At 34.0% G+C, this 15,404-nt stretch overlaps 3 protein-coding genes across 3 annotated transcripts; all 3 read left to right on the plus strand.

Annotated features, from left to right (window-relative positions):
• The first annotated feature begins 1,282 nt into the window (after positions 1 to 1,282).
• On the plus strand, positions 1,283 to 3,416 carry LOC104780141 (cytochrome P450 705A12-like). The gene is made up of 3 exons (XM_087510153.1): positions 1,283 to 2,186; positions 2,266 to 2,680; positions 3,022 to 3,416. The coding sequence occupies exons 1-3, from the start codon at positions 1,329 to 1,331 to the stop codon at positions 3,276 to 3,278; spliced, it is 1,530 nt and encodes a 509-aa protein (XP_087366279.1). The 5' UTR covers positions 1,283 to 1,328; the 3' UTR covers positions 3,279 to 3,416.
• Positions 3,417 to 8,136: 4,720 nt separating this feature from the next.
• Positions 8,137 to 9,487, plus strand: LOC147945716 (uncharacterized). Its single transcript, XM_087509338.1, has 3 exons — positions 8,137 to 8,745; positions 9,045 to 9,207; positions 9,249 to 9,487. The coding sequence occupies exons 1-3, from the start codon at positions 8,137 to 8,139 to the stop codon at positions 9,485 to 9,487; spliced, it is 1,011 nt and encodes a 336-aa protein (XP_087365464.1).
• A 242-nt stretch (positions 9,488 to 9,729) lies between these two features.
• LOC104780140 (cytochrome P450 708A2-like) lies at positions 9,730 to 12,324 on the plus strand. The gene is made up of 8 exons (XM_010504612.3): positions 9,730 to 10,171; positions 10,264 to 10,588; positions 10,674 to 10,826; positions 11,051 to 11,284; positions 11,379 to 11,471; positions 11,551 to 11,629; positions 11,713 to 11,819; positions 11,919 to 12,324. Exons 1-8 carry the CDS (start codon positions 9,963 to 9,965, stop codon positions 12,135 to 12,137), a joined length of 1,419 nt encoding a protein of 472 aa, XP_010502914.1. The 5' UTR covers positions 9,730 to 9,962; the 3' UTR covers positions 12,138 to 12,324.
• The last annotated feature ends 3,080 nt before the right edge of the window (positions 12,325 to 15,404 follow it).

Consider the following 15,404-nt stretch of genomic DNA (forward strand, 5'->3'; position numbering starts at 1 on the left):
TCACCATATCCCTCGTTAGCAAAGCGGTTGGATATGGTGGTTAGAACCTATTTTTGGTAAATACAAATACTAATCCTAACTACTAACAAAAACCAAACGTTTAGTTTTGTATATAGGCTCTGATTGGTAACCACTTTTAAAAGAGGAGGTTAAAATAATTATAGCAGTTGTAGAGAAGACGGTTAGAAAGAAAGTGGTTAAAAATAGCAGATGAAAAAGGTGGTACTGTAAAAGAAAACGGTTGAGTATTTAGCTTGATTGGTAACATTGTAATCGTTGAATAGTATAAGTAATAATAAATTATAAAAATTGATATTTGTTTAAGTAAAAGATGAAAAATGTAATAATAAATTTTTATCTAATTCAAAATATAAAATATTAATATATTTAAATGATATTAAGGAAATTATCAAATGTGATATTAGCAAAATTATCAAATTTTAAATTTTAAATCTCTATTATATGATATTAAAAAAAATCATAATCTCCATTGGAAAAAAAGCAAGTACCCTAGTGATGATCAAAGAGGGACAGAGAATCTCCAAAATTCAAAAAAGTCAAAAAAAACAAAAATCAAATCTTGGGAAACCACCATGAACGAAAACAATCAGCGACTAGGCCAACGGAGGTGGATTTAGATGGAGAAGGAACCGCGGTGGAGCAGCCATTGACGATGCCAAGAAAGAAAAGAAGAGGAAGAAGATGGAGATTCTCGCGGGTGGACATAGTTATAAACATCAAAGTTCCCAATAATTTGAATGAGTCTGTTGGATCAATTGGTTAAAGCTTTGTTAAAACATTAATACACCATGGTTTTATTCTACATTTAAAAAAAAAAAAAAAACTAAAACATCAAAACTATGTTTTAATATATAATGTTACTTTGGAAAACAGGTGTCATCTGAATTTCTTGACTAATATTTGTTGATGTTGACTTTAAAATCAGTACTATTTTTGACACCGAAAATTTATACATGTATAAATTAACACTTTTAACATGGTACAGGTAAAAAATGACATTTTTCCCAGTATTTGCCCTCCGGTAAAGATAATTTATGTCACTCGTTGTACGACTTTACCTAACTGTGTGGAAAGCGTAATTTTAAATAAATTAGTTGTCGCGCTTAGTTTATACTTTATACTAAGTTATTTGTTTGATCATTCGGATTATTAAGAATAAAATAACTCCAGCTTTTCATCGTTTCACGTTCATATAAAAAGAAAACATATTATATTATTTATATTAACGTAATAAACAAATCATGGTCATTCATGAATTCATGGTAAAAAGATACTCTGTTTCATTTGCCTCTTCAGTTTGAGCAACAATGATGACCTTATGTTTCGTATCACTCCTTTGTTACACTATCTTATTCAAGAAAAAAGAGAGATCACGCACTGGCTGTGTTCTCCCTCCGAGCCCTCCTTCTCTTCCGATCATCGGTCATCTTCACCTTCTCCTTTCCTCTCTTACGCACAAGTCTCTTCATAACATATCCTCTAAGTTTGGACCTTTTCTCTATCTCCGCGTCGTCAATTTGCCTATAGTCCTTGTATCTTCTGCGTCAGTAGCTTACGAGATCTACAAGACGCAAGACGTGAACGTCTCATCTCGCGTCGCTACTTCCCTTGGAGACTCTCTCTTTTTAGGATCTTCTGGTTTCATCACGGCTCCTTATGGAGATTACTGGAAGTTCATGAAAAAGATGGTTGCCACAAAGCTTCTCCGACCGCAGGCCATTGAGCAGTCACGAGGCGGCCGTGCAGAGGAGCTACAGGGGTTTTATGGGAACCTGTTAGACAAGGCGATGAAGAAGGAGAGCATTGAGATCAGTAAAGAAGCGATGAAGTTTACTAACAATATCATATGCAGGATGAGCATGGGGAGGAGTTGTTCAGATGAGAACGGTGAGGGAGAGATAGTCAGAGAGTTGCTTGTCAAGTCAACTGCCTTAACAAAGAAGATCTTTTTCGCAAACATGTTTCCAAGAATCCCACTGTTCAAAAAGGAGATAATGGGAGTTTCTAACCAATTCGACGAGTTGCTGGAGAGGCTTCTTGTGGAACATGAAGAGAGAGTTGAGGAGTATGAAAATAAGGACATGATGGATTTGTTGTTGGAAGCTTTTCGGGACGAACACGCGGAGTATAAGATCAGTAGGAAACAGATCAAGTCTTTGTTCGTGGTAAGATACTCTTCTTTCACATTATTACATTAAGTCAATTCATGTTGAGAATATGTCAAGGTGTATGTTAATTTCACAGGAGATTTTCCTTGGAGGCACTGACACCTCGGCGCAAACAGTACAGTGGATAATGGCTGAACTCATTAACAAGCCTAGCATTATTGAGAAAATTAGAGAAGAAATCGATTCCGTTGTAGGGAAAACAAGATTGATTAAAGAAACGGATCTACCAAAGCTTGCTTATTTGCAAGTGGTTGTTAAGGAAGGGCTAAGAATGCACCCGCCATCGCCTCTCGTGGTTAGAACTTTTCAAGAAAGTTGTGAGGTAAAAGGTTTTTACATGCCGGAGAAGACAATGCTTGTTATTAATGTTTATGCTTTGATGAGAGATCCTGAATCTTGGGACGATCCTAATGAGTTTAAACCAGAGAGGTTCTTACCTTCTTCAAAATCAAAACAAGACGAGGAGAAAGAGCAAGGCCTGAAGTACCTTTGTGACAACCCGTACCGTGGACCCCATTAGCCTCTGCTAGCTGTCCCAACGGACCGTCTGTGGACCCTACTAGCCCCCCGCTAGTCGCCCAAATGGACCCCAAGTTGGCTCTGCAGGGCATCGATCATAATCCATCACTGTGGATATCCCAATCTACCAGTAGGTTATTGGTGCGCCAGGCGTTCCTCGAACCCTGGTCCTCACCCTTTAACAACCTTCCCACAGGACAAGTTTAGGATCGATGCCCTGCAGGGCCAGCTTGGGGTCCGTTTGGGCGGCTAGCGGGGAGCTAGCTGGGTCGACGGACAGTCCGTTGGAGCAGCTAGTGGGGGGCTAATGGAGTCCACTGGACGGGTTGTTACAACCTTCCATTTGGAGCTGGAAGGAGAGGCTGTCCTGGATCAAATCTAGCTTATCTCTTTGTAGGACTCCCAGTCGGTGTGATGGTGCAGTGTTTTGACTGGAAGATCAAAGAAGACAAGGTTAACATGGAAGAAACTACTGCAGGAATGAATCTTGCCATGGCTCATCCGTTTAAGTGCACTCCTGTTGTTCGAATCGACCCTTTAACTTTTAATCTCAAGAGTCCGAGTCCATAACCTGTTTATCCACAAGATCAGACTTTTCCTTTCAGCTTTCCTATGTTGTGTTCATCTTCTTCAAAGACGTTCAGCTTCATTTGTTATCTTCATTATGTTTGTTGTATTTGAAAGTTTGTTATAAAAATAACTTTTGTATTTGTTTTGAATAAAGATTTTTCTACTAAATGCATGAGAAAAAAAAAACTAATACAACAAGGAAAATACCAAGGAAAAGTCAAAAGATTCATAAACATTTTCTAACCATTCTATACATTCCAGATATCTAATTCTAATAAAAGATCAATTATAACGATCCGTATACTCCATTGTTTTTATTTGCACATGAATGCATATGACAATATAAATACAAGAATGCATGAGGCATTAAAATGGTTAAGGTCATTATGGTGTACTAGACTAAAGATGGGTATAACCTTTAAGAGCTAGCAGGAGTGGTAAAAATGACGAAATTAAACCTGTATCATGTGACATAATTACCAAGTTCCGCTATTATAACAATGTAGAAATAAGACTAAGTTCAAATTATGCATGTTTCAAAGATAGAGACTTTTGAGTCTGCTCATGATCGATCCAAACTTTTTGTAAGAAAGTTGTCTTAAGTCTGTTTTTTCCTAGAAAAGTTCATCATAGTTCCCTCCTTTTGACTCAAATAATGAAAATGACTCAACAAAAAAAAAAAATTTCACCCAAACTTAAATTACACCGTGATAGTGTAAAAAAAATAAAAAAATAAAAAAAAAATAAAAAAAAAAATAGAAGATAAAGGTATAAAAGTCATAACATAAAGGTATAAAAAAATAAAAAATGCTTCTCTAAAAAAAAAATTCTTATTTTCATTAAAAATGTTTTGGTTTATTATATATAAAAAAAGTTTTCAGAAAATTAAAATACACGTTTTTGTAACAAAGAAAGAAGAAAATTTTCACAAATTTAAAATAATAAACCTCTATATAATAAAAGACAAAAAATAAAAGAGAAACCTCACTGGCAAATCATATGATTGTTGGCAGAAGTTGCATGTCTTTTAGATAACCCCATTGGTTTATGGATCTCTTACAAAAATTTGAAACTTTATATATTAAAAAATCGAGGGAACTTTGCGTGTGTTTAGAGCAATATGTGTCATGTAAATGGATACATGTGTCCTATTTATTCATCCATTATCATATGTAAATGTATGTTAAAAACAAAAAAAATGGCATGGTTATCAACCAATAAACAAATAATGTTGAAATTCAAAAATAATAATTAAGTTATTTATACAGTTTTTTAATTCATTTATGGTTTGGATATCATGTTTATTGTTTGTAAGTGAAAACACAAAACTTCAAATATAAAATTAAAAAATATTTACAACTAAATTGTGTTGAAAAATAGAAGGTGTAAATATCAAATCCTGTTTTTTCGTAGAACATATTAGATCTTCAAAAAGTGTATGGGTGCCTTTAAAAACTCAGAAATCGTCAATAAATTTTGTAGCTATTAGATAATTTTTTTTTTGTTTTGGTTATGTTATGTGACACACAAAAAAAAAAAAAAAAAAAATACAAAATACAAAATCTTGGTTATGTAAGAAACTTTTTATAATATCGCCTATTGTGTAGTAATAATCGAACTCAAATTCATTACTTAATTACTAAAATCAATTTAATGCTATAGTTGAATGCTTCGAAATAAAACTTATACATTATACTTATACTTATATATATATATATATATATATCTGCGGATTAAATTCTATATATATTTTTTTCCAGAGCCAATTTGGATACTTCAAATTTGAGTAAGTATCTTTTTCGTTTAGTTAGTACAGTATAACTATTATGAAAAATCAAATATGAAGGGTGTAAATGGTTGCAGCGGTCAGTGTGGATAAATCTATCAGCGGATTATACCGTTTTTTATGTACCAATCATCAAATATAGTATGCAGTGATGCGGTTTAATGATAATAGAGAGAAAACCACTGCGGACCAACTGCGTACTATTTTTGTATACAAATAGAGTTGGTCCGCAGCGATATATTGTCCACTCTGTTTTTAGGCAGACTAAACCACTGATGGATTTGTCCGTCCTGACCACTGTCACTATTCATACCCCGAATATTATTTATGGTATATGATATAACATCTCGATTTTTAGTATCCGAATTAAAAAAAATTGTAATGACTTGGAATGGATATTGGTATATGATATTGTATCTTGATTTTGCCTAATATGTTAGTATATGGTGATTTTGCCTCATAAGTCATGAAACATGTTTTGTTTTAATTATATTTAATTGGTATGCGTTATCCTCGCTGTCATTTATAATACCAATTATAAAATCTAAACACATATAAAAACATTTGATTGACTTGTCGTCTAGTTACTGCTAAACTTATACACTAAGAAAAAAAAAACAAAAAACAAAAAAACAAAAAAAAATGTCGTTGTACACTATTTATATTTTGGATTAAACTAAGCCTGTAGGGGGCCGGTCTAATAATATTGGTGGCCCAAAGCATTTAAAATCATGATGTTTAATCGTTTGTGTGTATAGTATAGTAGATAGGAGAATTATATCACTGAATATTTATTATAATAATACTTATAGAATTGTTTATGTTTTATAGATAAAAAAAAAGATGTGACCGTAAAATCGTGGCAGAGAAAATAAAATGATTTTTAGTTTGTTTTTTGTTTTCATTGGTTCATATATTGACACATGTCAATTCATTATTAAAATTTTAAAAATTTATATATATATACCATAAAATTAAAAAATTTAATATTGTTTACTTATTTTAACTTTTAGTTGCTATATTACAAGAAAAATATTACTTCTTATTTAAGATAAAAAATGATTGTGAAAATTATACAATTAGCTACGGTTTCTAAAAAAATGTAAATACTCATCTTTACATAAAGAAAAAGATCGTTAAAGTAACAAAAAAGAATATATGGTCTCATATTTTTTCCATCAATTAAATAGTTTATTCAAAAGACTGCTATTGTAATATATATGATAGGAGTATGTAAGATTAACGTATGCATTTTTGTAACTATAAAAATGTTAAAGTGAAGAAACATATAATAGGTTATTTAACGTGTTCATAAAGACAATTTGTTGGTAGTAGTTAAGACTTAAGACTAAAAAATATATTTTAACAGTAAAATATATTTGTGTGTACAAATAAACTTTAGTGGTAATGTAGATAGTAGATTTGTAAATGGATATACATTAGTGTATTATAGCAAAAAAAAACAACTATTTTATATACCTAAAATTTTATCTTTTTACTTTTATACATTATTTTTACTTACGAAAAATATATATATATATATATTATTTGTTAAATTTAATTTAATTTTAATACTTTAGAACTCATCTACAACTATTTTATTTAATTAAAAGTGTATCTATTTTTTTTTTCAACCAAATAATAAATTAAAAGGAATTCCCTCGGTTAGTTGCTCAAGCCAGAGACAGGGGATGTACAAAAGAAACTTCAGAGATAAGAGAATACAAAGCACGGGCAAGATAATCTGCCTTCGAATTTGTCGCATGCGGGATCCAAGAGATGGAGAATAGTGGAAAAACTCCAGTGAATTATACTTATCGAGCAAGTTGAAGAAGGATGGCCATTATTCAGGACAATGCACCATAGTGAGTAAATTAGTACGTATCCGCTCCATGGCCCACAACAACGCTTCTAACTCTGAATGCAGGGGTGGGAGGGGCTCCGTCTTAGACACTTGGCCCCCAACAACAAGGTTCGCTCCTCACCAACGCAACACCACCAGCCCAATCATGAATGCTCATTGGCTGCTTTCCAAGAACCATCAATTTGACAATGGTGAAGAAACGTGGACATTCGAGGACGGATATGGAGCCGACATGACCGCCGTAAAAGATAGCTTTTCTTCCCAGGCTAACTTATCGCCCAAAGCTTGAGCAATTATATCATTCGTCTCGATCTCTAAACCTTAAAATTTTTTTTATTTATGGTCTTCTAGATTGCCCATAAAAATCATGGTAATTGAAGAAGTTAATCAAGATCACCCTGTTGAGAGACATCTCTCCAGAAAACAAAATCCAAATTTGAGTACACCGACTCATATGTAAAACCCTCTGATGAGACCGGAGTTAGAGATAAATCCTAAACTTCCCACGAGTGAGGGCATTAAATAAACGTGATTAATAGTCTCAACCGCAGAGTCGTATCTTTTACACCAGATATTTACATTGGACACCTCGGTGTATCTGTTTACTTTTATAGATAGTTTTTATTTACTAAATACTTATTTTATATTTTTTTTAAAATTTTATTTTATTTAAAGAAAAGTTGATAAATTAACCCTCGTAGAGGTCATTTATATATAAATAAATAAATAAAACTACTAAGGTTTGTAAAATGTAAAAACCATATATATGTGTGACTGAGTTTTTTTATGTAAGATTTATAATTTGCAAGCGGATTGTTTAGCTTGCTCTACCAGATCGTTTGTTTTTGAATTTTTTTTTGTAAACAATTTTTTTTCAGTTTGAATTAACCATCATGAAATTTTATTTTATTTAACGTATTTGTATTTTTTAAAAATATTAAAAATGTTTTTTGCGATTCTATAATATGCTCCGTACTTAAAATGAATTGCTTAAATCACTGATTTCAATGAACTTATATTCTTTTAAAATTCCACATAACCACGATTCAAAATTTAATTTTGTAATAGAAAATTCATTTTTGAGTTAAACGCCAAACATCATCTAATATTTAAATAAATCGATAGAACGCATGGCCTAAGGCTGACCATATAAAAAAAAAAAAAAAAAAAAAAAAAAAAGAAAAAACTATTATATATGCAGAAGGATGATGGGTTTCAAAGACATTCAAATATTCAATCAGGCTCTTTTGTCTAAACAAGCTTGGAGAGTGTTGCAAGACAAGGATTGCTTATTTGCACGTTTTTTCAAAAGCAGGTATTTTCCTGATTGCGATTTCTTGAGTGCAACTCTTGGCCATAGACCCTCCTTTGCATGGAAAAGTATCCTTCATGGAAGGGATCTCCTAAAAAGAGGGCTCAGACAGATGATAGGAGATGGAGCCTCAACCTTTGTATGGTCATCTAGGTGGGTGATGGATGGGATCATGAGAGCCCCTCTTATGAAAAACATTATGTTTGATTTGGATCTTATGGTGAAGGATTTACTGGATAGCACTACTCAAACTTGGGACTTGGCTAAGTTGCAATATCATTTTTACCCTAGGGATGTGGAGCTAATTCTCAAGATCAAACCTGTTATGTCTTCAGAGGATTATCTGATTTGGGAACACACTAAGAGTGGTGCGTATTCTGTCAAGTCTGGTTACTGGGCAGCTTATCAGAGAGAAAAGATTGATCTACTAACAGAAGCTTTGATGCAACCACAGTTTTACCCATCAAGAATCAGATTTGGAAGATCAGCACTGCTACTAAAATCCGTAATTTCATGTGGAAAGTAGTGAGTGGAGCTATTCCTGTTGTTGATAAAATGTTATCGAGAGGGATGAAGGTTGATTCTAGATGTCAAAGCTGTGGTTTGGAAGGGGAATCAGTCAATCATGTACTTTTTTCTTGCACAGTTGCTAGACAGGTTTGGGCTATGTTTAATTTTCCTGTCCCATGCAATGGGTTTGATTCTGAATCAGTTTTCCAAAACATCTATTATCTACTGTTGGTGAGCAAAAATTCGAAATATCCTGTGGAAGTTAGAACAGCCTTCCCATGGATTTTATGGCAGCTTTGGAAAAACAGGAACTTATTCTCGTTTGAAGGCAGAAGATTTTGTGCTTCTAGAACAGTAGCCAAGATTAGAGATAATGCTTCCCAGTGGTTTCATGCGCAGTCCTTAACCGTTGCAGATGCAGTAATTGAGAGGTCGAAAGCGGCTTTGGGGAAAAAAGGTTGGTATCCTCCGATCCAAGGTTGGAAAAATGCAACCTAGGGTCTTCATGGGATAAAGAAACGAGTACAGGAGGAGCTGCTTGGGTTTTAAGAAACGAGAAAGGGGAAACTCTTATGCATAGTCGAAGATCCTTTGCTTCAGTTTTTAGCAAGATGGATGCTAGTCTTCTATGTTGGTTATGGGCAATTGAAAGTATGAAAAGTATAAACTTTGATAAGATTGTTTTCGCTTCTGAGGATTCGGCTCTTATGGGAGCTGTTCAAAGACCTCCAGCTTGACCTTCTTTCAAGTTTCAGTCACGCTCTGTAGGTAATGCCCTGGGAAGTTTTTTGCAGTGGAAAATGTCGTTAGAAGAAAGAAGCTCTAACCTTGTCGCTCATCTAATCGCAAAGAGTGTTACAAGTTTGGATCGCCGTCAATCTTATGTAGCAATCGGGTATCCTTTTTGGCTTCATAACCTTTTTGTCTCTGATTGTGCTTCTATTCGTTTATATAGCTCTTCAGGGTGGCTATTTTGATTGCCCGTGTTTTTTGGTATGCTGGTTAGTGGGTGCTTTTGTAAAGATAAAACAGCTAACATCCTTTCTAATATATATTATTCAGTGAAAAAAAAAATGCAGAAGGATGTTGAAAAATCATGATAACGTCATAAAGACACAATAAAAACTCTGTTGCGCTTATTTTCTTCTTCTCTATATAAGAGACGCTAAAGATCCGAACTAATAACCCTTCAAACTTCAAAGGCACACTAAAATGGACATCATTTGGAACGTTTCAATATGTGTTACAGCTTTAGTTGTCGTAGTGATCAGCAGATGGTTGTACCGATGGTCAAACCCCAAGTGCAATGGCAAGTTACCTCCGGGATCCATGGGTTTCCCGATCATCGGAGAGACACTAGACTTCTTTAAATCTTATGGATTCAACGAGACCTCACCCTTTATAACCAAGAGGATGTCCAGGTAAAATGTTAGAATACATTTAAGTATATCTGCAAATATAAAAAAAAAAAAAAATCTGCAAATATATGTTTGTAATCTTGTGAACGTTTTAGGTACGGGGCAATATTTCGGACCAACGTTTTTGGATCCAACACCGTGGTAGTGACAGATCCTGATGTAATGGTTGAGGTTTTTCGGCAAGAGAACACGGCTTTCACATTTAGCCTTCCTGGTGCGTTTGGCAAAGTCTTAGGAAAAGACGAAGCAATTATCAATCATGGAAAGACCTACAAGCATTTCAAACAAATCACTCTGAACATTTTTGGCCCTGACGGTTTGAAGAAGAAGTTACTAGGAAACATCGACCGAGGAACCTGCGAGGGTCTTAGATCAAAGGCTAGCGTGGGGAGCTTCGATATTAAGGAGGCAGCTGGAAACGTATGTACATAAGTTCTTTTTTATTAGTTTTTGGGTATAGATGAATTAAAATTATTTAACAATAGTTTTGTTGGTACGTTTGTAGTTGATAGTAAAGCACTTGATTCCCAAGTTGATAAGTACCCTCGGAGCAGAGGCTGCAGAAAATCTGAAGAACATCTTCATGGCCTTCAATCTTGATTGGTATCAGTCATTCTTTAGTCTTTCTTCCTGGAAATCGTTGTACAGATCCTGTATGGTAAGTAATTTGTCTTTTGTTTTTAAGAATATCTTTTATACAGTAACTTTAATAAGTTAATAACATTAGAATCATGATGTTTTATTAATTTATAAAATATCATGAAACCTTTAATTAGATCTTAGGTTATATTTTTATTTATTAAATTACAGCTGGAAAAATATTGATTTTTCAACAAATTTTTACTCTAAAAGACTAAAAATGTCTCTATTAACTGCATCCAGGCAAGCAGAGACGCAATGAAGGTGATAAAAAGTGTTCTCTTATCAAGGAAAGAATCGGGAGAGAAGCATGACGATATCCTTAATACGATAATAGAAGATGTCGTTTTAGATGACAAATACGTTATTTTCCAAACCTATACTATTCCGATCGCCGCTAAAGATACTACTTCTGTGGTCATATCCATGGCAGTAAAGTACATTACAAAAAACCCTAAAGTTCTCTTAGAGATGAAGGTAATATATATCGATACATAGCTAACAAGTTTTCACTTATTAAAAGAAAACAAGAGAAGCATGGATTTGACATTATATGCTTATAATATGGCAGAGAGAGCATAATGCTATCCTTCAAAACAGAGTTGATAAGAAATCTGAAGTGAGCTGGGAAGAGTACAGAAACGACATGACTTTCACCAACATGGTAACTTTTAGATATCTTTTAGTAATTTCAATTATAATATGAGGAAGAGATTAAAAACGAAGCCTATGTTGCAATGCAGGTGATTAATGAGTCTCTTAGACTGGTAAATCTGGCTCCTGTAATGTTTAGGAAGACTTTAAGAGATGTTGAAATCCAAGGCAAGTATTACTATTAAAATACGGCCACTTTCTGAAACATATTTTCTAAATTGAACGTTTTGTGGTGCGAGAACTGGTAACAGGATATACGATTCCAAAGGGTTGGATGGTGTTTCTTGCAACTTCACTAAGGCATTATGATCCTGCGGTATATGAGAACCCTTACGAGTTTAATCCTTGGAGATGGGAGGTATATACTGATCATTTTAGTCTATGTAAAGCATTTTCGATATCTAATCAAAAATATATCATTCGAATAATTTAAAAATTGATGAAAATTTTGAAACAGGGCCAAAAGCTGGTCAATTTTTCTAAGTCGTTCATGGTATTTGGAGGTGGAGTGAGATTGTGTCCTGGTGCAGAATTTGCAAGGCTTCAGATTGCAATGTTTCTTCACCATCTTGTCATCAACTACGATTTCTCGATGGCACATGACAGCGAGGCCACTCGTACACCACTAGTTTCTTTCCCCAATGGCATTCATATGAACATCTCTCCCATCAATTGATTTGGAGATCTTAAAGCTATCTAAATGATATAAGGTTTATTTAATTAAGTACACATGATATAAGTTTCATATTCACATTGAGGATAACTCAGTCTCTATCCAAAGTTTATCAAGATTTGTTTAAAATTAAATAAATGTGCGCACTTGGAATTGAAAGATACATATATATTACTTAATTTTTTCTAAATCTCTATCCAAAATTAGGATAACTCAATCTCTATCAATAAATGTGCGCTCACTTGGAATCTCTTCGCATAATTTTTATCGATTAGATTACTTTAAAAAAAAAACTATCATCATATGGGCACTGGTTTCCTAAATAAACATATATACTTCCAATATCTTTTATGTTATTCTCAATAAAAATCATATATACGAGACATAACTTGACAAATTAAACAACTCGGGTGCAGTAGTTTATCACAGCTAGAGTTGCACACATGACACATGTAGTTAAACGAACAGGGCCATAGCTTCAGTCTAGCCACATTCAAGCAAAGCACTTGGTGAGTGAGATGAACGACAAGAATCGCGAAAAGTTTACGGCTAAAGGATCTAGCTGGAGCTTTGAACTTAAAAGTTTATTTGGGGATGATGGTAAATAAGACATGAACTATAAGTATATACCCATAAATACCCATAAAATATCCATCCGAGCTATAACACGAGAACCGATCTGAACCCAGAAGAAACCGAAGCAAAGTAGAACAAGTGTATTAAAAATATATATCCAAATATGATTTATAAATCTTAGTTACCAACCCGAGTACTCCGATCATGTTCCATTAGAATATTAGGAATATCATTTCTTATAGTTAAAATGTATGTTTAAAGTTTAAATTCATGTGAGTTATTGAAACAATAGTTCGCCCTAGCCTCTCCCCTCTTTGGCACAATCTCCAATGTCTTCTCCTTCGGCAGCGACGAATCAGATCAGCGCCGCTGAAAAACTGTTTCGTCGTCCCTGTGTTCTGCTCTACTACCTCAACTTACTTTTTGTCTATTTAGACGATGAACGCACCAAAGGTTCATCGAGTACTCATTCAGCGAATCTAATCATGCTTCAGCTTCATCTCCTCCCTCTCCTTCTGTCTCTTCTTATGGTTTCTCCCAGTGAGGTCATTCTTATGAGGTACCAGTCCCTCAACGCCAAATCTGAGACTTTGAAACGCCTTTGTAACTTTGTGTATTGTATGTGGCATGTGCTCCTCTTGAAGTCAATTACATCATCTCTCTGCTCCTTGGATCTAGATCTCCTCACAAAGTAGTTTGCTTGGTCAAATAGGGAGAAAGCTCGCGGGCTAGCCCGGCCTGGCTTTCAAAAACATCGTACTCGAGCTTAAATATATATGTCAAATAAAATCGGGTCTTTCGAGCTAAGCCCTGTCAAACTATAGGGTTGTTAGGGCTTAGCCCGATCGGACTCGGACCATCCTGAAAAGCCCTTAAACAAATATATTTGTTCATTTTTTTGTTAACATTTTTATTTGATTGCAATGATTAATGATTTATTGTAAATAAAGTTTAAAACTATAGTCATAGTTTTCATATTTACTTAATAATCTTACTTAATATTTTTAAAATCTTTATGAGTTAAAATTCATCTGGTTTTACAAAAGTTCTTTTAAATTAAGTTCGTTTTTGTGAATATAGATGAGTTATTTAAATTTTGATTGATTTGTTTTATACTGCACCTTTAAACATTGCTTTTTAAGACATGTTATAAACTTATAAGTTTGAATTTTTGATCTATAAGATAAGCCCAAAAAAGCCCAAAAATTCATGTAGTCTTGTTAGGGTCGGGCCGTGCTAGGCCGGACTCAAACATATGTGGGCTTTGCGAGTTTTGAGCCGGGCCGAACCAGCCTGATTGTGCTTTTTCACCTGTGATAAAAGTTATAGGTTTTCTATAGAAGAGTAAAATCGATCCTATCATTAGCACAATCCACAACTCAGGGGTCAAAATTTTCTAAAATAGCTGCAGATCGCTAAGAGAAAGAGGATTAAAGCATATCTCAAGCCTTTTAACCTGACAAGCTCAGAGTTAACAATCCTAAGATATATAATAGCATTCAATACAAAAACTAGGTAAAAGGACAAGTCATAAGAATAAACTCGTTTGGGAGGAATCTATGATCAATTGATCATATTTAATCTGAGTGTGTATATACGGAAATGGATTGAGGTAATCTGTGAAGAAAATCTGGAAAACACATACACAAAGGAAAAACCATACCTCACCAACAAAAGCCAATTTTAAATAAACAAGTAAAAAGGTGTATAGATGGAAAGTAACCAAAAACACGATATAGGCAACCCATCTTTCCCTCCCACAATGCCTTGAACCTCTACAATCTAAATAGAAAAGAAAAAACATCAAGCAATAGGGAAATAAGAACCCTAAAAAGGAAACAAAGCGAAATAAGAAACCGCTAAAGAGATTACATCAGGTAACCACAAGATCAAAGACATCTTTCAAGCTCAATATACCTAAACAGAAGGGAAGCATTTCACATTATCAAAATCCCCGTCACAAGCATATGAGATCAAACAGTAAACAGAAATGTAGCACCAAGATCCCTAATTTTCCAACAAACATCAAATAACCTTAATTTGCGATCCAAAATCTAAGAACCCTAATCATAAAACAATTTGTGATTCATACAATTGTAATGAGAAACTAGCCTGGCAACATCTATTGATTCAATCTCTTTCGATTTATTTGACTCCAAATTCAAACCGCATCCATCTCCAATGAAACTCGATTCTTTCTTTCGCGATTGGCTTCCAAATCGATTTGCTTCCTCTGATTCCAAACTCGATTCAAATCGCCTTCTCTCTATTCCCATCGAATCCAAACCCTTGCTCTGATTCCAGGTCCTTCGATTCAAACTTGATCCAAACCTTGAAACTTCTGATTCCAAATTGTTTTCTCGTTTCGGGGATTCAATCGCGAGAGAAAGAGAAGAGAGAAAAGAAAAAGAATAAAATCGATCTTTCCCACAAAAAAAAATTTCCTTTTGTATTATTTTGTTCACCCAATAAAATGATGACATGTAGCGTCTCTTAAACTAAGTTTGAGTATAGATGAGTTTTTATATTTTTTTTTGTTATGATTAATTTTTTTTCAACTAAATACTAAAAACTCTTCTATGAACCCAGCAACGGAGAAGGTCTCATGCTCTTAATCTTTTCAGTATCAACATAATTACAATTGAGATGACATGGAAATTAGAATAGATACGGAATCAAAAATGATATCTCGAA

Source organism: Camelina sativa, chromosome 4 (assembly GCF_030686135.1).
Source record: "Camelina sativa cultivar CO46 ecotype springtype chromosome 4, ASM3068613v1".
Taxonomy (NCBI): domain Eukaryota; kingdom Viridiplantae; phylum Streptophyta; class Magnoliopsida; order Brassicales; family Brassicaceae; genus Camelina; species Camelina sativa.